General features: G+C 36.0%; 1 protein-coding gene across 3 annotated transcripts; it reads left to right on the forward strand.

Moving 5' to 3' along the window:
* The first annotated feature begins 1,134 nt into the window (after positions 1-1,134).
* LOC123557084 (zeta-crystallin-like) lies at positions 1,135-27,326 on the forward strand. 3 transcript variants are annotated; one of them, XM_045348322.2, is made up of 10 exons: positions 1,135-1,217; positions 4,969-5,028; positions 5,391-5,499; positions 6,467-6,619; positions 8,610-8,779; positions 12,779-12,836; positions 16,781-16,930; positions 17,454-17,555; positions 19,109-19,204; positions 22,303-27,326. In XM_045348322.2, exons 1-10 carry the CDS (start codon positions 1,195-1,197, stop codon positions 22,462-22,464), a joined length of 1,083 nt encoding a protein of 360 aa, XP_045204257.2. In that variant the 5' UTR covers positions 1,135-1,194; the 3' UTR covers positions 22,465-27,326. The 3 variants fall into 3 exon arrangements, with proteins under 3 accessions (XP_045204257.2, XP_053381481.1, XP_053381482.1); XM_053525506.1 differs by lacking the exon at positions 8,610-8,779 and adding an exon at positions 9,214-9,377; XM_053525507.1 differs by having other exon boundaries at positions 1,139-1,217; positions 4,951-5,028.
* The last annotated feature ends 260 nt before the right edge of the window (positions 27,327-27,586 follow it).

The raw sequence follows: 27,586 nt of genomic DNA on the forward strand, positions 1-27,586 counted from the left end.
CTCCTTATATCTTTTCATAAGTTAAGAAACACTTTTCTTACAAAAAGACGAGACTAAACAGGTTAAGATCTAGGTTAATTAACAAGTGCGTCACTATAGAAAAACATGTTGTTTTTCTCACGAAGTGCACATAAAATGCATCTAAAGTTATTAGTCAGGTCATATAAGTGTTATATTGCAGTAAAATGATGGACATTGGGTGTAACTTTAGTGACAATTTATCTATATTTTATGAGAAATATTTTTATTGTTCATTACTTTCGGTTTATACCAGAATTCATTAATTTTGCTTATGTAAATTATGTATTTGACCAATCTGTATAAATATGGAGACAAAATGTGTATTGTTAGACTAAGCTGAAAGGGGACGCCCGCTCACACAGCAATCACGTGGTGGCTCGGAAGCAGGCCAGGGCTAAAGCCTTGCGCTGTGCACAGCCTGAGAACGAATGAAGACGGAGACAGAGAGTTATGAAATGCTTAAAGGCTTATTTGTGCTAGATGGAATTTTGTTAGCTCTGTCAGTTAGTCTCATGCAAGTTATACTATTAGTGATGGAAAATAAACTAGATAGAAACAAAAAAAACAGTGTATTGAGTTATTAATCCAGAGGACTTAAGGAGCGGCTACGCTACACCCATGAGTAGATGTTCAGAGAAGATATCATATAACAACATTTAGTTTAAACAATGAATAAGAAACCTATGGTCATGTAAGCTAATTCCTGGTTTCCCAAATATGGCAATTTTACGGCAAATGTTGATTTTGACAGTCAGTTATACTTAACGTTTAGCGCATTATTTCTGACATTTACATTTAAATTTAAACAACAATCAACTTATGGCCATGTACGTGATTTCCGGGAATTAGCCGTATATATTTCCGGGTTTTCCAGGGAATACATACGTCCCTTGTGTATGTGACTGACAATATTTTTCTTGGATCAAACATGACCCCACGTTTCTTTTGATGTTTATTCAGCACTGACAATATTCTTCAAGAAATGTAAGTAACAGACATTTAAAACGATTCCTGATGTGTGCTGCAGTCAGTGGAAATTTGTCAATTTTATATGGAACAAAGAAGACCAGCTTTTAGTGCGTTCATCCCAGAATTGACCGTATAACATTCGGATATTCTCTGACTGTCCGAGATACAAAAATTGGAACGGGCAAGATTTGGAACAGAAAATTAATGATAACGCTTTTAAACATCAGGTACAGATGATATTTCCATGTAGAAATAACTTAGAATAGAAAACAGAGATCCACGCTTCGTTAATCAGGAACTGTCAGTTTGGATATCATAATTTTTTAAAGAAAATACTGTATTTTTTGGACGGATTGCAGGTCTGTCCGATGTCTATTAGACTTACTGGGCCCAATCATCTTCTTTGCCATGTGCAGCATTATTACTGTTTCTTTTGCTGCATTCTCTATATACCCTTGTGTGATGGGCTCTTGTGTCTCCCCTTTCATATTTTCAGCCTGTAGTGCAGCTTCCTTCGCTGATCTATGTGCACTTTCATTCCCAGCAGTTTCAGTACAACATGGTGATCAGTCAAGTTTTATAGTGGTTCCACCCTGCTCAACAGCTTTCCAGATGCTTTTAACTTCTTGAACAGCCCTAATATGTAATTTGTTTTCCCATCCTAAAGTTATACTGGTTTCCTAGTAGTTTCCGGACCCAAGTAGTTTTCCGGACCTTTTACATTTCGTGCTGTATAGACTTTACGCCGTCGTAAAGCATCTGGGTAACAATATCATATCATCTAGACTTTTGTTGCCTTTACATAGCAGCGAAAATCTAGCATTACCGAACTTATTTATTATTTGAACATCCCGGTTGTTTTAACTTACTTCGATGTAATGTTTACACAAGAGATTGTCAACTGCAGGGGAATTCCAGTTACAGTGCGCATGCGCAGAAATTGATGCCCCTTCAAGGTAAACTTCATTCAATTGATGCTCCCATTTACAGACGATACAGTAAATACATTCCGATAGCAATAAAATAAAACAATGAAAGTCAGAAAAAATCGACCTACTCACTATACTACGGCATTAAATTATCGATAAAAAATAGGAACCAAAATAGACAGTGATTTACCTACGATACCGTCTATCAGTCAAATGTTCAGCAGCAGTGTCCATGCCCAAGTGGTCAGGGTGTTAGACTACCAATTTTGAGACCGGTCTAGGTCTTTTTTTTTTTTAAAAAAGTTGTTAATTATATTAAAAGTTCAGAATTTCTTTTTTGTAATATTACCAGTCCGCTAAATACGTCCCGTCATTTTAGCGTGACGTTGCAAAAGTCATTCAAATGAATTAGACGTAACTGTAATGAGCGTATTATAAATCTAGTATTTGTTAAATTCTTGAAATAAACTTTTCAAATCATCATCACGCCTTAGAATTATGTTTTAATTTTGAATATATATAACGAAATCGGAAATGTTTGCTTTTACAGAAAAGTTAAAACTGTTACAATGAAAGGTCCGGAAAACTACTCGGACTAACTGAAATATTTATGGAATTAATTGCCCCGTTTGAGGCCTCATCTACATTTGTGTTATTAACGCAAGTGTAATACGAATTCTGCATGGTGTTAACGAAGAACCTAGCTATTTTCTGTGAAAATTTTATGTTTCTACTATGTTTTGTTTGAAAGTTGCTGGCAAAAAATAGCGATTTCGGTCCGGAAACTACTGGGAAACCAGTATACATCCCAAATACTGAGTGGCTGTCAGAAAATATTTGTAGAAGAGGTATTTTGTATTTTGCTTGCTCCTTTAAGAGGAATTCTAGTGTTGAAGCCAATTTAGAAACTGGCTGCTTTAATTCCATCTGTTCTACACTTGGTAAAAGAACACATGATCCTGCACCACATGAACCATATTAGTTATGTGACACTATCAAAAGTAGATTTGTACAATTTCATTTTAATGTGTTATTCGGCTTATATGTATTCAGAAATAAATGACAAAAAATGCCAGGCTTGGCTGGAATTTCCCGGGGGCGGGAATTCCCAGCAGTATTTACCGGGAATTCCCGTACTGGAAAATACTCCAAAAATTGTAAAAAGTGGGAAATACTGGGAAAAAGTGGGAAATACTGCAAAAATGACTCCAAATTCAAAGAAAATTCTGCTTTTTTGTGACAAAAACATCAAAATTAATATCTAAGTGATAATTAATATTTAAATGAACACTTGCATGAGAAAAATACATAAAAGTACTAAGCACATGTATACACATTTATACATATAACATAGCTCACTGTTGAGAAATGTACTTTCAATTTTACATAGTTCAACCATCATAAGACTCAATGATATCTAAAAACATTCATGCAGAACCTATAGGCTGCATTTTCACTATAATGATAAAATTATGTCGGAACAAAAATGTATTTGAAGGGATGAATATCATGTTTTCTTGGATTTCTTCTTTCAGTTAAAATGACCATAAGACTAAAATATTTACTTTGAGTCAGCAAGACTACGCTATTAAGTTGTTTGTAGCATGTGATTTGGTCAGCATCAGTGCCTGAGGCATAGTATATTATTGTTACTGATCCCTACCAACTAATGAGTGTCCAACTAATGAGTGTATTGTTACTGACTTCTCACCTTAATGATTATGTTAACACAAATGGATTGGTATGAAGCTATTTTGAAAATATTTTAGGGGTATAGCTTATCTAAAGAATAAAATATATTGGCCTGAATCATATTTCCCAGTATTGCCCAGAAATTCCCAGTATTTCCCGGGAATTCCCTGTATTTCCCGCCGTCCTGGAAATATGAGTATTTCCCGCTTTAATGCCAACCCTGAAAAATGCTAACACTGAAAAAAGCTTTATAACTCTAGTTTAGTGGACTCTTACCATTCTTAAACAATGTGAATTAAATCTTAACTTGTCATTTTACTGTTGTTTTATATATAATTGAGAAAATATATTTCTAAAGTGTTTGGATATTTGGCCTAATTAAAGTACCACTTTACACCACTTTATAGATAATTATAGTTTTCAGATTTATTAGCTCACCTGAGCCAAAGGCTTATGGTGAGCTTTTGTTACTGCTCAATGTCCGTCATCCGTTGTGAGTCTGAGTCATGTGCTTTGTATCGTCTGTCTGTCAACATTTTCTAAAAGGAATAGATCTTCTTGAAAACCACTGGGCAGAATTACACCAAAAGGAATGATCCTTGGGTGGTCCCCTTTCAAAATTGTTCAAAGAATTTAATTCCATGCAGAACTCTGGTTGCAATGGCAACTGAAAGGAAAAACTTTAAAAATCTTCTTGCCCAAAACTGCAAGGCGTAGAGGCTTGATATAAGTTTAGCATGTGACATCATCTTATAGTCATCTATTAAGATTGTTCAAATTGTGTCCCAGGGGTGAAAAAAGAGACCCCGCCCTGGAGGTCACAAGTTTTACATAAACTTATATAGGAAAAAGCTTAAAAAGTCTTCTTGACACAGCATCACCCTCATATGACACAAGGTGCGTAACTCTTGCACCAATATTTTATGAATTATGCCCCCTTTTTGCTTAGAATTATACTTATATAGCGTTTTTGATACACTTCATCTTTACCTCTCTTATTACTTGATACATGTATTTTTGACACAGACTCAAGCTATTGTGCAGTATCTTCATCCACCATTGGAGTCATTAAACACTCCATTGACAGCTCCAGTTTCCTCAGATGTGCCCAGTTTCACTATCCAGCATCGAAATAGTATAGTGCACTGGCTCCTGTGACAGCTCTTGATCTAGAATGATGGCTGTTTCTTGCTATTTAGAGGATGGTGCAGTATGTGGGGGCATCCCTGTCCTATGGACACAATTCTAGTATTTAACAAAATCAGATTGGTGGGGGAGAAAGGGGGAGGGGTGTTGGGATTTTATCTGTTTGGAATTCTGTCCTACATTCTATTTTCAGATTTGTTTTATTTTAAAGATATTTGGCACTTCAAGTTCTGATCTTTCTCAGTGGATGTGTTCTTGAGAAAAACCAAAGGTATTATAAATGACTGCAATTCTTAATATTTAAATCTTGATTCATTTAATCAACTTGAACTGAAAATGTATATATGGTATTGACATTAACTCACTAATTCATTAGCACACTCACCTTAGGATCAGGAAAAAAAAAATATAATATATGCAATACTTTTAATATTAGATTTGATTCTATAATACTATGTTGACTATGAAATATATGTGTATTGTACAGGTGTAACTCCATTATTTACTGTAATGCATGACTTATTTTTTACTTTTATATCTTGAGAAAGACCGAGATGCTAAATATTTGAACAATAATAAACTGTTAATTTGTCATTTAAACTTCAAATCGTTTTGATGGTGATCTTTGTATAGGATGGCTGGAAAACAACTTATGAGGGCAGTAAGAGTGGCTCAGTTCGGAGGTCCAGAAGTCTTGAAAGTGGAAACAAATGTACCAGTTCCTGTACCTACACAGTCACAGGTTAACATTATAATTTATTGTGTAACATAAAATATACAATGTGCACGACGACGTCATTCTACTTTCACGGCATTCTTACCATTGCGCCCCTGAATACATTCAGTGACTTACTTAACACCATTGTAAGTCTTGAAATAATGAAAATTATATCTCTGAGTTTTCAGATTTTAAAGGTAAAAGAATGTTCTTCACGAATATTTTATTATTTCAATTTTGACTTTTACTAATGGAATAGCCCAATTTATCATATGAAAAGGAATTATAACTGCAGACCAGGGTTTTGAGTGGGTACCTTACGCTTTGCATTCTAAAATTTCAATGAATGCCTCAAAATCTGGAATTGGATCATATTTAGCTCAACTATTCAAAGAATAGGTAGACTGGACTCACCTGTGCGTCAGTGTCTGCGTCCGTGTCAGCATCCCGATTGTGTTAAGCTTTTGTATGTAAGCTGGTATCTCAGTAACCACTTGTGGGAATGGATTGAAACTTCACACACTTATTTACTGTGATAAACTGACTTACATTGCACAGGTCCAATAACTCTGTTCTGCTTTTTATACAAAATTATACCCCTTTTTGACTTACATTCATTTATTTGACAAGGCTGTTGAATAGTCAAGCATTGCTGTCCTATGACAGCTCATGTTTTTATCTTGTATTACCTTTTAAAGTCTGAGAAAAAGACAACAGTTACTAAAATATTCTGCTAGTGTTTGCTATAGGAGTAACCAGTACCAGTTTTAACTATACTTGGTTGAAAACACTGCAAAACTCTAACTCACACCCACACATACACATATAGTCAAACTTCATTCACTCGAACTGGACAGGACTGCGGAATTTTGTTCGAGCTATCTGTAAATCAAGTCACCAGGTGATGAGTTTGAGCCATGGATAGTTTTGAATAATCCAAGTTAGAGTGAATGAAGTTTGACCATATATGGAAGATCTAGAACATTTTCAGGTGCTTGTGGAAGTGAAGGCTGCTGGAATAAATCCTGTGGACACATACATAAGGTCTGGCACCTATGCTATTAAACCGCCGCTGCCTTTTACACCAGGTTCGGATGTGGCTGGTATCGTGAAAGACGTAGGAGCAAATGTTACAAAGTTTAAGGTATTTAAAGCACTTGAGACTGACATCTATAACCAAATTGTTACAGCTGTTTTTTAATCCCCCGCCGTGGCGGAGGGATTATAGGAATGGTCCTCGTCCGTCCGTCTTTCCGTCCTTCCGTCTTTCCGTCCTTCCGTCTGTCCGTCCTTCCGTCCGTAACAAAATCGTGTCCGGTCCATATCTCCTAAACCCCTTGAAGGATTTTCATGAAACTTGGGTCAAATGATCACCTCATCAAGACGATGTGCAGAACCCATGAGTCAGCCTTGTCGGTTCAAGGTCAAGGTCACAACTCAAGGTCAAAGGTTTGAGCCTGCCATTTTGTGTCCGCTCTATATCTCATAAACCCCTTGAAGGAATTTTATAAAACTTGGGTCAAATGATCACCTCATCAAGACGATGTGCAGAACCCATGAGTCAGCCTTGTCGGCTCAAGGTCAAGGTCACAACTTAGGGTCAAAGGTTTTGAGCCTTCCATTTTGTGTCCGCTCTATATCTTCTAAACTCCTTGAAGGATTTTCATGAAACTTGGGTCAAATGATCACCTCATCAAGACGATGTGCAGAACCCATGGGTCAGCCTTGTCAGATCAAGGTCAAGGTCACAACTCAAGGTCAAAGGTTTGAGCCTTCCATTTTGTGTCTGCTCTATATCTCCTAAACCCCTTGAAGGAATTTTATCAAACTTGGGTCAAATGATCACCTCATCTAGACGATGTGCAGAACCCATGAGTCAGTCATGCCGGCTCAAGGTCAAGGTCACAACTTAGGGTCAAAGGTTTGAGCCTTCCATTTCGTGTCCGCTCTATATCTCCTAAACCCCTTGAAGGAATTTTATAAAACTTGGGTCAAATGATCACCTCATCAAGAACTCATGAGTCAGCCATGTCAACTCAAGGTCAAGGTCACAACTAAGGGTCGAAGGTTTGAGCCTTCCATTTTGTGTCCACTCTGTATCTCCTAAACCCCTTGAAGGATTTTCATCAAACTTGGGTCAAATGATCACCTCATCAAGAACTCATGAGTCAGCCATGTCAACTCAAGGTCAAGGTCGCAACTCAAGGTCAAAGGTTTCAGCTCTGTATCTCCTAAACCCCTTGAAGGATTTTCATGAAACTTGGGTCAAATGATCACCTCATCAAGACGTTGTGCAGAATTCATGAGTCAGCCATGTCAGTTCAAGGTCAAGGTCACAGCTAAAATCAAAGGTTTACCCTTTCACTATCCATAGCAGTGGCGGGGGATTTAGCTGTCTTTCAGACTGCCTTGTCCATTTACTAATATATGTTCTATATATTCTTAGGTTATCCACCTCAACATATGAAAACATCTTCAGTCAAGTTTCTACATTTGTTGTGTTAGTAAATATCTGTTACTGTAATTCAAAGAACTTCAAGTAGGATATTTCAGTATTGACGTAAAAATACTACTGGGCACTGTTTTACTATTGAGTTCCCTTTTCTGATATCACCTATTCTGATTGGTGATATCATCCGTTAGTGATGAGTAGTTGATATCTCCTGTTTCTGTTGAATAGTTGGTATCACTAACTTAAAAGTGATAACATCCATTAAACATTAAATTCAGGTGATATCTCTTATTTGAATCTATAGGTCATATAAAGTATTTGTCGAAGATATTGGTGATATCTCAATAGTATGCATCACTAAAAAGAATTAAATAGTAAAATGGTGCCCCTTACAATTTAGCACATTCAATTTTGTATTAACATATATTTTCTTCAGTCCAGTAGATAAGAATTTGTGTTGAAGGATACATGTATTAAAGTTACGTTTCTTAAAACTAAACCATTTAACATTTGAATAATAGTCTTACAACTACCATGGTGTTCTCTTTCTCAAAATCTCACTAAAACATATTTAAATTTACTTGGTGTATGAAAAAAGTTGACCTCTGCTTGTGATTTAATCTATAACTGCTAGTAAGTTAAGGAATTTCGAGCTAACACAGAATGTATCTTACTCTGGCAGCCCGGAGAGCGCGTGTACGTATCCCGGAAGGTTTATGTAAGTGGAGGGTACGCTGAATTCAGTACCGCAGATGAAACAGACATTGGTCATTTGGCCGAGAATGCCACTTTCCAACAAGGGGCTGGCATAGGCATTCCCTGCTTCACAGCCTTCAAAGCCCTCTGCTTCTTGTAAGCAACTTTGTTAGCATGCAATATAAGTACTAACACTTAAGACGGCCTGCCCAGTTAGCTTAGTAAAGGTAGAGCACAAGACTGTGACGTCACAGGTTATGAATTCTATCCCAGGTGTAGTATTTGTTCTCCATAAAGATAAATTGACAGAAGATAGTGTGTCTGAAGTCAGTTCTCCTTTAGCTCTGAGTCATGTGGAAAAGTTGTTGGTATGATGGGCTGGGACTAGGAATATTAATCAGATGTACAGGGTCAGTCACTTCAAGTATTCTGTAATTTGCAAGATAATCACAATAACATTTTCCTCACTTGGTGTACATTTGCCTTTCCTTGTGATCAAACCTAGGACCTATGCATGTAGATTTCCAGTCTTGTGTTCTCATTACTGCTTGAACCCATAAGGCATCTGATACCACTGTGTTTGATATAAGCCAGGAGACCGTGTGTTTGTGATTAAGAATGTGTCCGGAGGTTATGCAGAATACACAACTGTCGAGGAAAACATGATGGGACATTTAACAACTTCTCTCTCTTTTCAACAAGGGGCTGGAATAGGGATAGCTTGCTACACAGCTTTTAGAGCTGTGTGTATAAAGTAAGAGAATTTCAGTTTTTCTCCTCAGCCTGTTAACACTTGTCAGATGTTCTAAATACAAAGTTTTTAGACCATAAATAATAGAGGAAGTAATAATCCAAGTTCAGACATGTATTTATTCTATAATTGCTAGTTCATATATACTGCGGAACTAGAGTTCAAAACAACTTTAATAAGAAGTTACCTGGTCAAATCAAAGGAAAAGCTTGTTAACAACCTAGAGACCACATTTATGAACCTGTCTTTAGAGATAGGCCTTAAAATTTTCAGTGATAGAATTACATTAAATAAAGTCTAGAAATTAATTTCCAAGTCCTTGAAATAACCAAAAATGATTTCACAAATGTGAAGTTTATGATAGTTTTGTTAATATCAATAACAGAAGTTTTATTCTTTAATTTAAAGTTGTGATCCACAAAGAATGACAACTCTTGCCTTGGGCTAGTACTTATAAGTAGAGATCTATTAGTTTACTTCCCTTGCAATTACACAATTGAGTGGAAAATGAAAGACACAATATCATACTTTTTTGCACAACAAAATCATTAAAGATTTATTCATTTGTGTTTGATTTACCCCTCAAGACATGGTTCCTATGATTCTGTCAACTTACATATGGTAAAAAATTAACTTTTAACAAGCCAATAATAAAACGAAGTACCAGTAGGTAAATAATAGTGCAGATAATACAGTTTTGCTTGTATCAAAATGTCACAATAGATCCACTTTTGTAATACAGAACACCTGGTAGGATTAGTAAAGGTGCAATTATATTGATCTCTATTTCCTATGCCTACTGTCTTTATGAAACTTGGTCAGAATGTTTATCTTGATGATTCCTATGCCAAGTTTAAAACATGACCCTATCATCATGAAACTTGGTCAGAATGTTTATATTGGGGATTCAAAGGCCAAGTTTAACAGGTGAGCGATATAAGGTCATTGTGACCCACTTGTTGGATACAAAGCATGAAACAGAAATTGTTAAAAATGCATGGAATTTAGGAAGGGAATACGTAATGCCATTATTACATTTTAAACCTCAGACATCTCTGTTTCTTAGATTAAGCATTAAGCTGTAACAGTAGTAAGTTTCTGACAATTGTTTATGACCATTTTACTATTTAAACGTTTTATTGTGATGAATGGGTAAACTCTACTGGACATTCCTATTTCGTTTATTAGACCAAGCCCAAGTCCAGATTAGAAATTGTTTTTAACTGCAAGTTTTAAGGTATGTATTTAGAACATTTGACTTGTGTATGTCTGTTGGGTGTCTACATGCTGGCTTGATTGTTAGAGAAGACTCTGTTCTTTGTTTAATACATGTTATTAATAAAAGTCTGTTTTATAGCCTGCTTAAATTAATCACACATTTATTGTGGGTTAATAGATGTTAGAGAATACAGTATTAACTTCCAAATCATATCAGTCTGTTGGTAGAACATTTTGCTTTCTCGTTTCCAGTTAATAACTGCAGATTGCTTAGTCTTACATGGTCACACTTTGTAAAGTGATTTCCTATGGCTAGTAGATCACCCTTAGTATTTTTGGATGTCAGTAGGTCAAAGGTCAAGGTCACAGTTTCCTCTCAGTAACTAAAGAAGACTTTCAAACTTGATAAGGTGATTGTCTGCAGTCATAAGATGACCCCTAAAGTTTTTAGAGTCAGTAGGTCAAAATTCAAGGTTAAGTGACATTGAGACTGAAAATGTTTAAGCTCTGTAATTATAGAACACGTCCACTGTCAACCTTCTTAGGATGGTTACCTGTTGTAAATAGGTAACCCCGAAGTTTTTGAGGTTACATGTATTAAGTATTTGGTCAAATATCACAGCATACAAAAATTACATTCCCACTTGCCTCCAAGAGGCCGTCAATTGCGTATGTGCCTGACAGACAGCTCTTGTTTTTTCATTGCTTCATATATGAAATGCCTCTCTGTAGTTTGTGTTATTGACTAATCTGTGATTCAACATTTAAATTTGCTGTGCAAATGTTAAAACTTGAAGAAAAAAAACTATAAAAGATTATTTCTGACGTCAGGTAAGGCACTTGTGTTTAATTTGTTGTTATTTAAAAGAATGTTTGATGAAATGGTATAAAATATGTAACATTTGATAGAAAAAAAATAATGTTTCCCAGTTATGTAAACAAAATTATTCTATTTAATATGTCATGCAGAAAGTCTACAAACTAGATATTACTTCTGTCAATTCATGTATTGTACAAAGCAAAACTTCTGTTTACTGAAGTCTGTTCTTCTAACTCTATACTCTATTAAATCTAATCTATTAACTCTTCTCCATACTCTTTTAACTGTATTCACTATTTACTCAGAGCAAGTTTATCTCACAGACTCTAGGAACTGCTGATACTATTCGTACCTTCCTGACAGAAGAGTTTAATTCTAATACCCCTCTCTGAGGAAGAGTTGACTAGTTCCTGGCTTGTAATGGTCATGTAGAGTGCTCAGGGCAAAAGCAGTTGGGGTGACACTTGACACTTCTCTAGTGGTCAGCTGAACACAATTAAATCTACTGTATTAACCATATAACAGATCGAGGGCTGAGAGCGAAACTATTGTATCTTGTTCTTTATTTATATACAGTTACAATAGTTTCGCGCTCAGCCCATGAGATGTCTTGGATGATATGCATTTTTTGCGCTCACAAATCAGTAAAATCAGGATCCTCATGTGATATGTCATTTAAGATTTAACAGCGTGCAGGTTTCAAAATGTTGGAAAAGACTATACTATATATAGATGGGATATTTGTTTGTTATAGTGTAAGGTTAAAATAGCTTTCACCGAGTGAACATCAGATGCCTTATTTTCATAAAAATGTAAGATCTGGTGTTCGCAAGTGAAATGTATTTGCTATTAAATGTAAAACAAATTTCTTTTTCTTTGATTTTCATGTTTTTATGGGTTGAACCAAATTTTGTATACATTGTATTAGATATTTTTTTCACTGGAAATCATTTTGATATTTTTTACTGTGAAATTATCACAATGTGATGATCAAGTATTTCACTCTTTTGTTTCAATAATTCAGTGTAATAAAAAATGCATCTTTTCATGGCACGATCATAAATTCATTTTAAGGTTAATTACTAATTTAAAGTAATTTATCAAGACAGTATAAAATATTTAAAGGCAAAAGCACTATTATTAAAGCACTTAAGTTACCAAAAACCTGATAAACTTCAGAAGTTAGTCTGGTACCGTAGTATATTCTTACAGAATCAGCATAGCTGAAACATAAAATTAATCAGATCGAAGAAGAAAAAGAGTAAAACCATATAATTATAAACCTAGTATACTTACATCTTTAGATAAAGGTAAGGAGAGTAATATAGATGTTTTAAGTAATTTCGTACTGTATCTGTTGTTTCAGAGGAAGGGAGAAAGTTAAGCCAGGAAACAGTGTACTCATTCATGGTGCTAGTGGAGCTGTAAGTCTAAACTAAGTCTTTACTTTAATCTGTATAGTGATACCTGTCTGTAAAGGCCACTGTTGGGAGTGAAAAACAGTGGTCTTTATATGCAGATGATCTTTAAATGTAGTGATTTTTTTATGCAGGTAATTTTTGTATGCAGGTTATCTTTATAGGCAGATAGCCTTTTTAGCTCACCAGAGCCAAGGTTCAGGGTGAGCTATTCTGATCAGTCACCGTCCGGCGTCCGTCGTCCGTTGTCCGTCGTCCGTAAACTTTTACTTTAAACGACATCTCCTCATAAACCGCTAGGCCAATTTCATCCAAACTTCACAGGAATGTTCCGTGGGTGAAGCTCTACAAAAATTGTTCAAAGAATTGAATTCCATGCAGAACTCTGGTTGCCATGGCAACAGAAAGGAAAAACTTTAAAAATCTTCTTCTCAAAAACCAGAAGCCCTAGAGCTTAGATATTTGGTGTGAAGCATTGCCTAGTGGACCTCTACCAAATTTGTTCAAATCATGACCCCGGGGTGAAAATTGACCCCGCCCCAGGGGTCACTTGATTTTACATTGGAAAATCTTAAAAAATCTTCTTCTCAAAAACCAGAAGCCCTAGAGCTTAGATATTTGACATGTAGCATTGCCTAGTGGCCCTCTACTAAAGTTTTTCAAATCATGACCCCGGGGTCGCTTGATTTTACATAGGAAAATCTTCAAAAATTTTCTAAAAATGAACCAGAAAGCCTAGAGCTTAGATATTTCACAAGTAGCATTGCCTAGTGGACCTCTACAAAATTTGTTGAAATCATGGCCCCCGGGGTCAAAATTTACCCCGCCCCAGGGGTCACTTGATTTTACATAGGAAAATCTTCAAACATTTTCTAAAAATAAACCAGAAGGCCTAGATCTTAGATATTTGACATGTAGCATTGCCTAGTAGACTTCTACAAAATTTGTTCAAATCATGAACCCCAGGGTCAAAATTGACCCCCGCCCCAGGGGTCACTTGATTTTACATAGGAAAATCTTCAAAAATTTTCTTAAAATAAACCAGAAGGCCTAGATCTTAGATATTTGACATGTAGCATTGCCTAGTAGACTTCTACAAAATTTGTTCAAATCATGAACCCCGGGGTCAAATTGACCCCGCCCCAGGGATTACTTGTTTGTACATCGGAAAATCTTCCAAAAAAATTCTAAAAATCATCAGTTTGACATTTGAAACATGTAGCTCATATTACTCTGGTGAGCGATCCAGGGTCATCATGACCCTCTTGTTTAGCTTGACTATTTGAAGAATAAGTAGAGCTATCCTACTATACTACATTGGCGTTGGCGTCGGTGTCGGCGTCACACCTTGGTTAAGTTTTTCGTACCAGTCCACATTTTGACAAAGTCTTTTGTGATAAAGCGTTGAAACTTTCAACACTTGTTTACCATCACCATGTCCAGTTATAGGCAAGAGTATATAACTCCATCAAGGATTTTGGCTGAATTATGGCCCCTTTTAACTTAGAAATCTTGTATTTTGTGTAAAGTGTTTGACATATGGCTTTGAAACTTTAATCACTTGTTTATTATAACAGTCTCTATCAGTAGGCAAGAGTGCATAACTCTGTCAACTATTTTGGCTGAATTATGGTCCTTTTTGGACTTGGAAATTGGTTCAGTTTTCGTACAAGTCCATGTTTGTCAAAACTATTTGACGTATGGCTTTTAAACTTTGAACACTTGCTTATCATCATGATTTCCATCTGTAGGCAAGAGTACATAACTCTGTCAACTATTTTGGCTGAATTATGGCCCTTTTTGTACTTGGAAATTGGTTCAGTTTTCGTACAAGTCAGCGTTTTGTCAAAACTACTTGACATATGGCTTTGAAACTTTGAACACTTGCTTATCATCATGATTTCTATCTGTAGGCAAGAGTACATAACTCTGTCAGTTATTTTGGCTGAATTATGGCCCTTTTTGTACTTGGAAATTGGTTCAGTTTTCGTACAAGTCAGCGTTTTGTCAAAACTACTTGACATATGGCTTTGTAACTTTGAAGACTTGTTTATCATCATGATTTCTATCTGTAGGCAAGAAAACATAACACTGTCAACTATTTTGGCTGAATTATGGCCCTTTTTGTACGCCCATTTGAAAAACGGGACGTATTATAGGAACGTTCCGCCCCTGGAGGGCGGATGGGCGGGCAGGCAGCGTCCACAGACTTTGTCCGGAGCATATCTTCTTCATGCATGGAGGGATTTTGATGAAACTTGACACAGTTGTTCACCATCATGAGACGGAGTGTTTTGCGCAAGAAACAGGTCCCTAGGTCTAAGGGCAAGGTCACACTTAGAGGTCAAAGGATACAAGAATGAGAACTTTGTCCGGAGCATTTCTTCGTCTTGCATGGAGTGATTTTGATATAACTTGGCACAAATGTTCACCACCATGAGACGATGTGTCATGCACAAGAACCAGGCCCCTAGGTCTAAGGTAAAGGTCACACTTAGAGTCCAAAGGTCAGACTTTTCTGAGGTACAACATAGATGTATCTTTCAAATTTTAGGTGTATTTTATGGTATATCTACCTGGTAAGGAGTTTTTTTTGTGGATTTAGAAAAATAAAACAATTACTACAGAACCACAGAATTAAAATTCCATTTGCAAATACAGGTGCTAGTGTAAAATTTGCTATGACGGGCATATATTGTGAACTTCTGGCACTCTTGTTGGACTTGGAAATCAGTTAAATTTTTCATAAAAGTCCATATTTTGCCTAACCCGTTCATCATATAGCTTTGAAACTTTGACCACTTGTTTACCATTATAGTCTACTTAAGTAGGCAAGACTACATAACTAGAACAAGGACTTTAACTCAGTTATGTATTTTTTTACCATTCCATATTTTGTCTAAACAGTTTGATATATGGCTTTGAAACTTTGAACACTTGCTTACCATCATGGTCACACATTGCCATATAGTGCAAGACTTATCCAAATCCACAAATACAGGTACTTTGTTTGTCTTTTCTATTTTTTTCCTTTTTTCTGAAAATCTATTGTAATATTTTGACCCCATACTTCCTTCAATTCTTCGAATAGTCGAGCGCATTTGTTTCACAAGTTGTTGTACAAAATGTTGGAATTTAGTTTAAACTTATTTATTTCAACTCGATTGTGATGAAAGCTTCAAGCTTATTTGAACCACTCTCAAGTCCGCTTCCTGGGAGAACCAGTACCGATGTCATAAGAGAAGGGGTGGTCATGACCCCAGTAGGGTTTGAACACACAGCCTCCGATTTGAGCGGCTGACACCTTGCTCACTAGACCACAGCTCGTCCTTTAATGTTAAGATCAGAAAAGAAAGTAATGGTATTTAGAGGCAGGTGGTGTCTGTTCAGAGGTGGTCTCTAGTACATCGTGAACTGTATTACCATTTCTGGAATGATCTTCAGTTGGAGGTCAAAGGTCAAATTGAAGTTTGTCCGGAGCCTTACTTTGATATGCATGGACCAATCTTGTTTATATTTGGTATGAATGTTAACCTCAATGAGGAGTGTCATGTGCAAACCCCATGTTCCTTATAATCTCAAAGGTCAAGGTTACAGTTGGAGGTCAAAGGTCAAATTGAAGTTTGTCCAGAGCATTTCTTCTTCATGCATGGTGGAATTTTGATGTAACTTGGCATGAATGTTCACCGTTATGAGACTGTTTGTCATGCACAAGAACCAGGTCCCTGGGTCTAAGGTCAAGGTCACACTTAGAGGCCAAAGGTGCTGGCAGGCTTGACATTCTGCCCGTGGGCATGCAAAATGTATTTTTAGTATTAATGTTCCACCATTACATAAAGTAAACACCATGAAAAAATGGTGCTTAACACAGAATAAACACATTTAATAATTTTCAGCTCTGAGAGAACACTGCATAAGATCTATAGCTCTGTGTGACATCATTATTTTAGGTTGGCCTAGCATGTGTTCAGATCGCAGTTTCCAGGGGTCTTAAAGTATATGGTACAGCAGGGACACAGGAAGGTATTGATCTGGTGCTCAAACAAGGGGCCACTGCTGTGTTCAATCATAGAGAGGAAGGATATGCAGATAAAATAGTGGTATGTGACCCGAAATATATCTTATTTAAATTAGCTGTTATATATAGGGACAGAATTATATTCTTAATTAATATTTATCCAGCTATTTAGAATAGTGAATTATGTTTTATATTTTTTGTGTTTCTTTCCATTTTGAAAATGAAACATTTATAATCAAAATGTTTTTCAATTCTCTTTTGGTTCTTAAATGAATAGTAGATATGTTTGGTTTGTCTTTGTCAAAATAGTGATGTATGACCTAGAATATTTTTTTCAAGTTAGATAGAGTGTTTTTTTCCTTCAGCAAAGTTTGAAAGAGTTTGTTACCTGAATTTATTTGGTCTTCATATTTATTATACAATAGTATTTATATCATTGCAGATGCATTGGTGTATAGCTGGAAATTGTTCACTTTATAAAAGCTTTCTGTGAATAGTTTGTCTTCATTCTGGACAAAATAGTGGTGTATGACCAGGCCAAAACTATATTTATCCAGGTTGTCAGAATATGCCAAGCTTGTTTAGATTATAATCTTGTTTTGCAGGAAGCTACTGGAGGTGTAGGACCTGACCTTATAGTAGAAATGTTAGCAAATGTTAACTTGGAGACTGACCTGAAAATAATCAACCGACGGGGCTTAATAGTGGTGAGTAGTCACTAGTGAAAAAATATACTGTTGAATTAGTAATATTGCGCTGGTTTTATTAAGCACTGTCCGTGCATCTGTGTAAAATCTTGTCCAGGCTGTAGCTCTGCCATCCATAAATGGATTTTGAAATAACTTGGAATAAATGTTCACCATAATGTGTCATGTGCATGACCCAGACCCACTATCTCAAAGATCAAGGTCACACTTAAGAGGTCAAAGGTTAACAGGGTCTCTTTCGTGTTTGGTCCATAACTGTACCACCCATTAAGGGATTTTGAAATAACTAGGCATAAATGTTTACCATAATGAGACAATTTGTCATGCATAAAACCCAAATCCATAGCTCCAAGGTCAAGGTCACATTTAGAAGTCAAAGGTTAACATGGTCTGTTTCTTGTCTGGTCCATAACTCTGCCATTTATCAAGTGATTTTAAAATTACTTGGCATGTTAACCATATTGAGAAGGTTTGTTGCGCTTATGACCCTGATCTCTCTGGTCAAGGTCACAAAATGATTCATACCTAAACTATTCTGGCATATTTTGCGCAGACAACTATAGCATTCTTGGGCACACTTAGGGGGCATTTGTCACTAATAGTGACAGCTCTTGTTTTCAATAATATGTACAAACAGAGTGAAGCACGGATTTAAAAAAAACTTTGTGTTAAATAAATTTTGTAGATTCTTCAGACTAATTTACTACTGTATATAGGAAATCAGTCTGCAAACAATTTCTTTTCTTGGCTTTTAAGTTACATAAACACAATATTATGTGATTTAGTCACTTTCCAGCTGTTAGTGGTAGAGAAAGAGTATAGCAGAAGGCATCTTGGGCATCTTGGTAAAACCACTAATCTTTTGCAAAGAAGTATAAATACACAGAATGGCAACTGGCTGTAATCTCGCGTGAGCTCGTGTCAGAGCGTGATTCGGCGTTATCTTACTAAAAACAAACATCGGCGAGCATGGAGTTACAATTTGTACCTTTAAAACTACATTTAAAATACATGTTAGCTTCTAAAACAAAATTAGTTTAATTTGAAATGGTCTTAAGACACGAAGTACACGTTTTCTTTTGCCACCGAAAGAAGCGTGGTCATACGGTGATAATTATTTTACCGATGAATAATTGCTTTTGCATACAAAATGGCGCGTGGAGAAAACGACACTTCCGGTAAACGAGATCCCGTTTTTTTGTCACGGGAGGTTGGCGAGATTTGCTCTATATGCCTTTCAAGTTGCCAATCTATTTATTTTTATAGCTCTTTGTCTTTTGTAATTCAATGTGATGACTTCCTTTCACTCACAGACCAGGTTGGAATACCTCAGTGGTGAGGGGCAAGTGATTTTAAGTCGATGACCCAGACCACTTGACCATTGACGTCCTCTGTTGCAAAGCAGCATAAAATTACAGTAGTATAATGTAAAATTTATTGTAGTATAATATCAGAATTACTGGATTGCAAAGTTTAAACAAATCTGAAATTAAAAAGGTTAAATTGCAAAGAAATATATAATAAATATGACATTTATCTGGTGACTTTTCTAGGTTGTGGGTAATCGTGGATCAATAGAAATAAACCCCAGACTTGCCATGCAGAAAGAATCTCTGGTAACAGGAATGATTCTAATGAATGCAACACCGGTAGGTTTTTGTCAGTTTTCGTTAACTCACCATTACATTTTAGTAGTAAATTTTTCATATTTCTTCTTTTCTCATTGCTGATAGACAATGGTTACAAAAGTGAGACTTTCTAGACAGCTGACCTACATGACTGGATGTCTAGACTACCAAGACCGATTCTCTAGACGGCTGTTCTCTGTACAGAGCCAGTTCTGTTGAATGGCAGAGTGCCAGGATCAGTTTTCTAGATAGATGTTCTATAGTAGAATTTCTCTGATCATTTCCTTACTAAAATCAGATATGGATTTACTAAAATCAAATGAGCCGCACCATGAGAGAACCAACATAGTGCGTTTGCGACCAGCTTGGATCCAGACCAGGCTGCACATCCGCGCAGTCTGGCCAGGATCCATGCTATTCGCTTTCAAAGCCTATTGCAATTAGAGAAACCGTTAGCGAACAGCATGGATCCTGACCAGACTGCGCGGATGCGCAGGCTGGTCTGGATCCATGCTGGTTGCAAACGCACTATGTTGGTTTTCTCTTGGTGCGGCTCAAATATGAATTGTAAGCTCACTTGAATGCTTGTAAGTATTTATGATTGCTCGCTGTCCATTGTACATCTGTCGACCATCCGTCAGCATCAGAACTTTTACTTAAACATCTTCTCACTTGAATCTACTGGTCAGAGTTTGCAAACTTAGTCTGCAGCATTCTGGCATCGTTCATATTTGTTCAAATGGTTATGCTTGACTAAACATAAAGGCCTCAAGAACTTAAAATAGAAAAACTTCTCATGACCGAATGAATGGATCTTCACCAAACTTGGTCTGTATGGCGTCATTTTGTGAACCTTTCTTAAGTATGTTTAAACAGTTTTGATTGACTGCACTAAGTGCCACAAGAGCTAAAAATAGGAAAACCTTAAAATGACTTTTTCTCATGAAACTTTGGATGGATCTTCTCCAAAATTGATTAATTCTGTAAAATCCTAGGGTAAACCTTTCTCATATTTTCAAATGACTCCGCTTGACTGCAAAAATTTTGATATTGGCTACAGTGGCTAAAAATAGAAAAACCTGTAACCGGCTTCTTCTCATGAGTTGTTGATGAATGATCACTAAACTTTGTCAGAAGCATCCTTGTATGACCTTTCGCAATTTAAAAAAAAAAATGTTCTGCTTGAGTGCACTTTGTAGCAATTAGAGCTAAAAATAGGAAAACAATAATTGAGCCGTGCCATGAGAAAACCAACATAGTGGGTTTGCGACCAGCATGGATCCAGACCAGCCTGCGCATCCGCGCAGTCTGGTCAGGATCCATGCTGTTCACTTTCAAAGCCTGTTGTAATTAGAGAAACTGTTAGCGAACAGCATGGATCCTGACCAGACTGCGCGGATGCGCAGGCTGGTCTGGATCCATGCTGGTCGCAAACCCACTATGTTGGTTTTCCCATGGCACGGCTCAATTATTGATTTCTTCTCTGAAATCATGTAACTGACCTTCACAAAAGTTGGTTTGTAGTATTCAGGGCATGATATTTCTCAGTTTTGGGCTGCGCACTTAGCTCAGTAGGGAAAGCATTGATCTATGGATCACAGGGTCGCGAGTTCGATCCCCGTGCGGGGTGTATGTTCTCCGTGATGATTTGATAAAAGACATTGTGTCTGAAATCATTCCTCCTCCACCTCTGATAATTCATGTGGGGAAGTTGGCAGTTACTTGCGGAGAACAGGTTTGTACTGGTACATAATCCAGGAACACTGGTTAGGTTAACTGCCCACCGTTACATGACTAAAATACTGTTGAAAAATGGCGTTTAAACCAAAACAAACAAAACAGACTTTCTCAGTTTTGTTCAAATGGTTCTGCTTTACTCTACGTAATGGCTGAAAAAGAAGCTAATTTAAAAACAGTAATATGCCACATGTAAAATTCTGATCCTTAGATGAAATGTCAAGGTCAGAGAAATCAAAGATTTTATTACATTTTTGTACATTATATTTAAGTAACTTCAGAATATACATTCACTGTAACAAGACAGCATGTCCCTTGTAAGACATAGACACCTAGCTCAAAGATCACTGCTAGGGTCAAGTGACTCAAGTCTATGTGTTCTGTTTTCAGAGTTGTGTAACTGGCAGGACATTCACTTCTTTGTCCTCACAGGGCACACTTCTGTGTCTTAACATTACATTGCATGGTCATGTGTTTTGTAAGGACACATTTCTGAATTAGGAGGGTATTACTGAATACTGCCGCTTGAAAATGACATAAATGATTATGAAACAAAACAAAAGAAAGTATGTACTACGAACCTGTTCTGATACACTGTGAAATCAGTTATTTTTGTGGGGATTAGTTTTCATAAGTTTTGTGATGGAGTAAATACACAAAAATTAAATCCCATTGAACAATTAAATTCTCATTCATGTTCTACATTTTAAATCCATGAATTTTTATCCCAGTATAATCATGATAATAGCTGTTTAGCCCAAAAGAGGAAATTTGCATTAAAAATTAAAGATATCCAATGGCCATCTTTCGCTAAAATATTTTATCTTTAGATATTTACTTCAAATGAAGGAATTCTTCATTAATATTTCTTTAACTTTACTAAACATGTAAATTAATTGTGTATGCAGATCTACATTCATAATTAAACATCATGCAGTAACAGCCAATTGTTAACTTCTAACCTGCTAAATTTCTAAGATAAAATGGTCCAGCATTCTGTTTAGGCAGTACCATTTATTATTCGAAGATTTGTTCACTAAAAATTTAATGACTGAAAAATGAACAGTGCAGACCATGTGCATGCTGATCTTAGTCCGTACTGGTGGCAAAGGTAGAATCACTTGCCGCCCAGCAGGCTAAAGGTTAAAAAACTTCCAGTTGTGTAGCAGTTGTACATACTAATTTTGTACTTTGTTTAGCTATACATGTATACAGTGTGTACTGTTTTAAACCTTATGGTTAATATACATAAACTTGTTAATATATTTACATAAACTGTATGTAGGAATTGTTCAGGATTTCAAATGTGAAATTTGGGTCTAACATACCTTTAAATGATTTCACAGTATCCAGTTTATCACATTATGTAATTATGTTTTCAGGAAGAATGGGCAGAAATGCATGCTGAAATATCAGAGGGTTTGAAGGCAGGATGGCTGGCTCCTCACATCTGTAAGGAATATAAGCTAGAGGAGGCACCAGTTGCTCATGATGAAGTTATTAATAACCAAGGAACATTGGGAAAACGAGTTTTTGTTTTATAAAAAAAATGCAGTTTGTTTGACAATGTTTGATATGGCAGTGACAATCTTGTGTTTGTCGTTTACTACAGGAGACAACCATTTTATTCAAGATCATTGTATTCCAGGCTGTTGGTACAAATTTTCTTTGCATTTATCTCTCCTTACATTGTCAAAAATTTGACCATTTTTTATGCTCCCCGAAGGGGGATCATATAGTTGCTGCTTCGTCAGTCCTTCCGTCCGTCTGTCACACTTGTCCGGAGTATAACTTGAACAGTGTTAATGGCATTTGATTGAAACTTCACATAATCATAGAGGCCATTGAGACAAAGTGAATATCAAAGAACCTTAACTTTATTTTACCTAGTTTCTGAATTATCTCCCTTTACTATACAAAATAAGGCTTGTCTAGAGCAATACTTGAAAAGTGTTAATGGCATTTCATTGAAACTTCACAAAATGATAGAGGCCATTGTCGGGAAGTGCAGTGTTAAAGAACCATAACTTAACCTTACCTTGTTTTTAGCTTGACTATTCGAAGAATAGTCTAGCTATTCTACTCACCCTGGTGTCGCCCTCGCCGTCACACCTTGGTTAAGTTTTTGCATGCAAGTACATACAGCTATCATTTAAAGGCATATAGCTTTCAAACTTATTTTTTCTTTTTCTAGGTCAATTACCAACCTCACTGGGTCAAGTTCCATAACTCTGACATGTATTTTGAGCAAATTATGCCCCCTTTTGGACTTGGAAAATTCTGGTTAAAGTTTTACATACAGATATTGAATTGAAACTTCACGTGTCTTCAGGGTTATAAAACTAGTTGATAGCACCAAGTCCCATAACTCGGACCTTCATTTTGGCCAAATTATGCCCCCTTTTGGACTTAGAAAATTCTGGTTAAAGTTTTGCATGCAAGTACATACAGCTATTATTTAAAGGCATATAGCTTTGAAACTTCTTTTTTCTTTTTCTGGATCAATTACCAATCTCACTGGGTCAAGTCTCATAACTCTGACATGTATTTTGGGCAAATTATGTCCACTTTTGGACTTAGAAAATCCTGGTTAAAGTTTTACATGCAAGTTACTATCTCCAAAACTAATGCAGATATTGTATTGAAACTTCACATGTGTCTTCGGGGTTATAAAACTAGTTGATAGCACCAAGTCCCATAACTCTGACCTGCATTTTAGCAAAATTATGCCCCCTTTTGAACTTAGAAAATCCTGGTTAAAGTTTTGCGTGCAAGTACATACAGCTATTACTTAAAGGCATATAGTTTTGAAACTTACTTTTTCATTTTCTATATCAATTACCAACCTCACTGGGTCAAGTCCCATAACTCTGACATGTATTTTGGGCATATTATGCCCTCTTTTGGACTTAGAAAATTCTGGTTAAAGTTTTACATGCAAGTTACTATCTCCAAAACTAATGCAGATATTGAATTGAAACTTTACATGTGCCTTCCAGTTACAAAACTAGTCCCATAACTCTGATACGCATTTTGGTCAAATTATGCCCCTTTTGAACTTAAAACTCTTGATATTTTAACATTTTGGGTAATATTTTCCTGCTTTTGGGACAATATTTCGAATAGTTGAGGTTGGCTGTCTTATGGACAGCTCTTGTTGAATTATCTCACTTTATTATACAAAATAAGGCTTGACGGAGCATTACTTGAAAAGTATTAATGGCATTTAATTGAAAATTCACAAAATGATAGAGGCTAAAATTACACTTAATGCTTTAATTATCTCCCTTTATTCAATTTTCTTCTTTTTTTATCTCCATTTTTTGTTTGTTTCTAATATGTTACATGTATATTGGGACAAGTACCTGCATCGGGGAGCATCATTCAGTTTTACCAATTCCTTGTTTATTGGTTGATTGAAGATTTCTGTTATCATACTTGTTAGCATATTTTGCAGTGAACTATGTCTAATGTAGAGGATAACATGAAATGAATTAAATTTCATCACATATAATGTTTGTGAAAGTAAGGGGCGGTAATTGCTGCAGGGAAATTGTGTTGTTACATGTGATTTTAATTGTCCTTTGCACTGTGGATGTGGACAGCTCTGCTTTTATGCCAATGTTATTGCCGTTAAACTCTAGGTGGGAATTCTTTACTTTTTTGTTATTGTGTGTGGGTATTAAACATGATAAGGTTTGTGGGCATTTCGCTATTGTTATTATGTGTTCAGTTGAAGGTACATTTACTGTGAGTTTAAAATAAATATGCATTCAAAAAGAATTTATTTTGCTGTGCAGATTGTTACTTGCTTTAAACTGTATATATATGTTTATGTTGTTTTCTACAAGTCAAGTTTTGGTTGAAGGAAATAGATATGAGCCGTGCCATGAGAAAACCAACATAGTGGCTTTGCGACCAGCATGGATCCAGACCAGCCTGCGCATCCGCGCAGTCTGGTCAGGATCCATGCTGTTCGCTTTCAAAGCCTATTGCTATTAGAGAAACTGTTAGCGAACAGCATGGATCCTGACCAGACTGCGCGGATGCGCAGGCTGGTCTGGATCCATGCTGGTCGCAAAGCCACTATGTTGATTTTCTCATGGTGCGGCTCATATATTAGATGATATTTTACTGTCATCACATTTGCAACATGCGCTAAAGATTGACAGAGATAGCATAAATGCACATGGAAGTCCTATACATGTATACTGTGAAATCATTAATATTTTAGAGGACTAATTTTCATTGATATCATAGCTACATTATACATCAATCCGTAAAACGAAGTCCACACAAACAAACAAAATTTCCATTAATTTAATTGTCAAAAAAATGAAATCCGTCAATTTGTCCAAAGCCAAAAGAATTTCTTGACCACAAAATTAAAATATTTCATGTATTCAGAGAGGCTTGATCTGTTCTTCCCTCACTCAAAAGTTGTTGAAATAAAGCCTTTGATGCAGTGTTCTTATGAGTTGTTTAAAGTACCACTTTGAAAAGCATACAAGTTAAGCATCATATCGATGTTTTAAATCGTGTTTGTATTTCTTCCAGAGAATTATTTTTTTTTTCAAATTCTGTAAATGAAGATAGATATTCAAACTTACGACAGAACAGTGAATGCAAAGCTTTTAAAGTTATGGAGGATATTTAAATGTCGCTTAGCAAACTTTTTTGATTGATGCTCAATATAGGAGATAGTTTTGCATGCTGTTGGCATTTAACAATGTTATAGGGTTGAATATATTTTGGTGAAGTTATTTCAATGTAAATGTACAGTTTTTGCTATTCAGTTGTTACATTAACAGTCATTTCTATCTTTAGATTATTAAGAATTTGAATAATTAAAGGATGGTTCTATATTTATAATGCTATTAGAATTACTATTTGTTAACTGTATTTAAAATGAGTGAGTTTTGGATTAATTAATCGGTATAAATTAAAAGAGTAAGAATACAAGAGACTTTTGGAAAATTTATAAGATGAAGGAAGTATATATTTTTGTATAAGTAATCTTAGACTAGTACAAATCATTTATTGCCCCATGTGGTTCTGGGACGATCTGTGTATGAAAAGAATTGGAATCACTGCCATACCCAGCATGACCGTGAGAGGAGTCTAATAAGGTCTTAACACTTGGTTTTGCAGTAACTCTGTGATTCCAGCAGGTATGCAGATTATGATTCCATACCTCATGTTTTTATTTCGATGTAAATGAGATGTGGAACCAAAATTTGTAGTCCTGTTTGGCGCAAATAACCTATACTGTGTTGGTGCGCTGTTAAACCCAAATAAATAAAGCCGTCGCTTAGCTCAGTAGGTAGAGCGTTGGTCTACGGATCGCGGCGTCGAGAGTTCGATCCTCGGGCGGGCCGTATGTTCTCCGTGACTATTTGATAAACAACATTATGTCTGCAATCATTAGTCCTCCACCTCTGATAATTCATGCTGGGTAGCTGGCAGTTACTTGCGGAGAACAGGCTTGTACTGGTACAGAATCCAGGAATACTGGTTAGGTTAACTTCCCGCCGTTATGACTGAACTACTGTTGAAAAACGGCGTTAAACACAAACAAACAAACAAACCAAATAAATAAATAAATAAATAAAATCATTTATTAATTTTAGGTCTAATTATAGGAACCAACTTTTTCTGTTTATTATGCATTTTTTTTAAAGAAAATGTGTTCCATTTGTAAAGCCCTTTTTTGATGGGGACAATGCTGGTATTGTTTACATTCATGTCACTTCTGTGATTCTATATAAAGAAATAACTTTGTTAGCCAGAAGAATTTGCAAAATATGTAATCGAAATATAGTGCATTTGCCTTGATAAGTGCCCTTGGCCGAAACATTGTGACAGTCGCAGAAAGTATGATGAAATAGTTTTAAACAATTGTTTTCAGCTATTGAATGTTATTTTAGATGTGATCTTTCTGTCACATCAAGAGTTGTTACAGTAGTAGAAACATAAATAAAAAACATCAATGAAAAGATAAGTTGTCAAGCTGACAGCATACTTAATATCTACATTAGTGCAGTAGTCTCTGAGGGACTGTCGTGTGGGGTATATGTATTTTAAAAACCGCTTTTGTTTAATTTTTGCTGATAAGTTATGATTGCAACCAATGTCTGATACAAACTTGGTAGTTTCCTTAACTTTGTGCCAAAGAACGAAACTTGTATTACAGAACGTCTTTGTGATATTGCTGGATATTGCATATCAATTCACCTTTCTGTTTAAATAGGGCGTTACAGGGAGGCACATGCTTTTTCTAAAAACAGTTTCTAGTATTTTAAACGAGAAATATTAAATACATTAGTATTTTGCACATTGAACACTATTACAAATATATTTTTCCAGAAAAATGTTTGCCATTATTGAAATATATGACAAAAACATATCTTGTTTGTTTTATTTTTTGTTTAAGGTTCAGAAATCTTATATTTCAAGAAATGTGAACATCTGACACAAACACTTTGAAAAAAAACTTGGTTACATGAAAGTGAAACAGCATTTGAACCATAATTATATATTATACAAAATGATTGTCAGTTTACTGATACATGCCTTATTAAAAGCAAATGACTGCATAAAGGGCCACACTTCCAGACAGCCCAATGCCTTTAAAAACGCCATTTTCAAACAACTGATGCATGTCTC

The sequence above is a fragment of the Mercenaria mercenaria genome, chromosome 15 (genome assembly GCF_021730395.1).
Source record: "Mercenaria mercenaria strain notata chromosome 15, MADL_Memer_1, whole genome shotgun sequence".
Classification (NCBI taxonomy): Eukaryota; Metazoa; Mollusca; class Bivalvia; order Venerida; family Veneridae; genus Mercenaria; species Mercenaria mercenaria.

Coding starts and splice junctions, on each gene's coding strand:
- LOC123557084 (XM_045348322.2), top strand. CDS start 1,195: ATGATAACGCTTTTAAACATCAG. Junction 1,218..4,968: donor ATAACGCTTTTAAACATCAG/GTACAGATGATA, acceptor TTTATTTTAAAG/ATATTTGGCACTTCAAGTTC. Junction 5,029..5,390: donor GTTCTTGAGAAAAACCAAAG/GTATTATAAATG, acceptor ATCTTTGTATAG/GATGGCTGGAAAACAACTTA.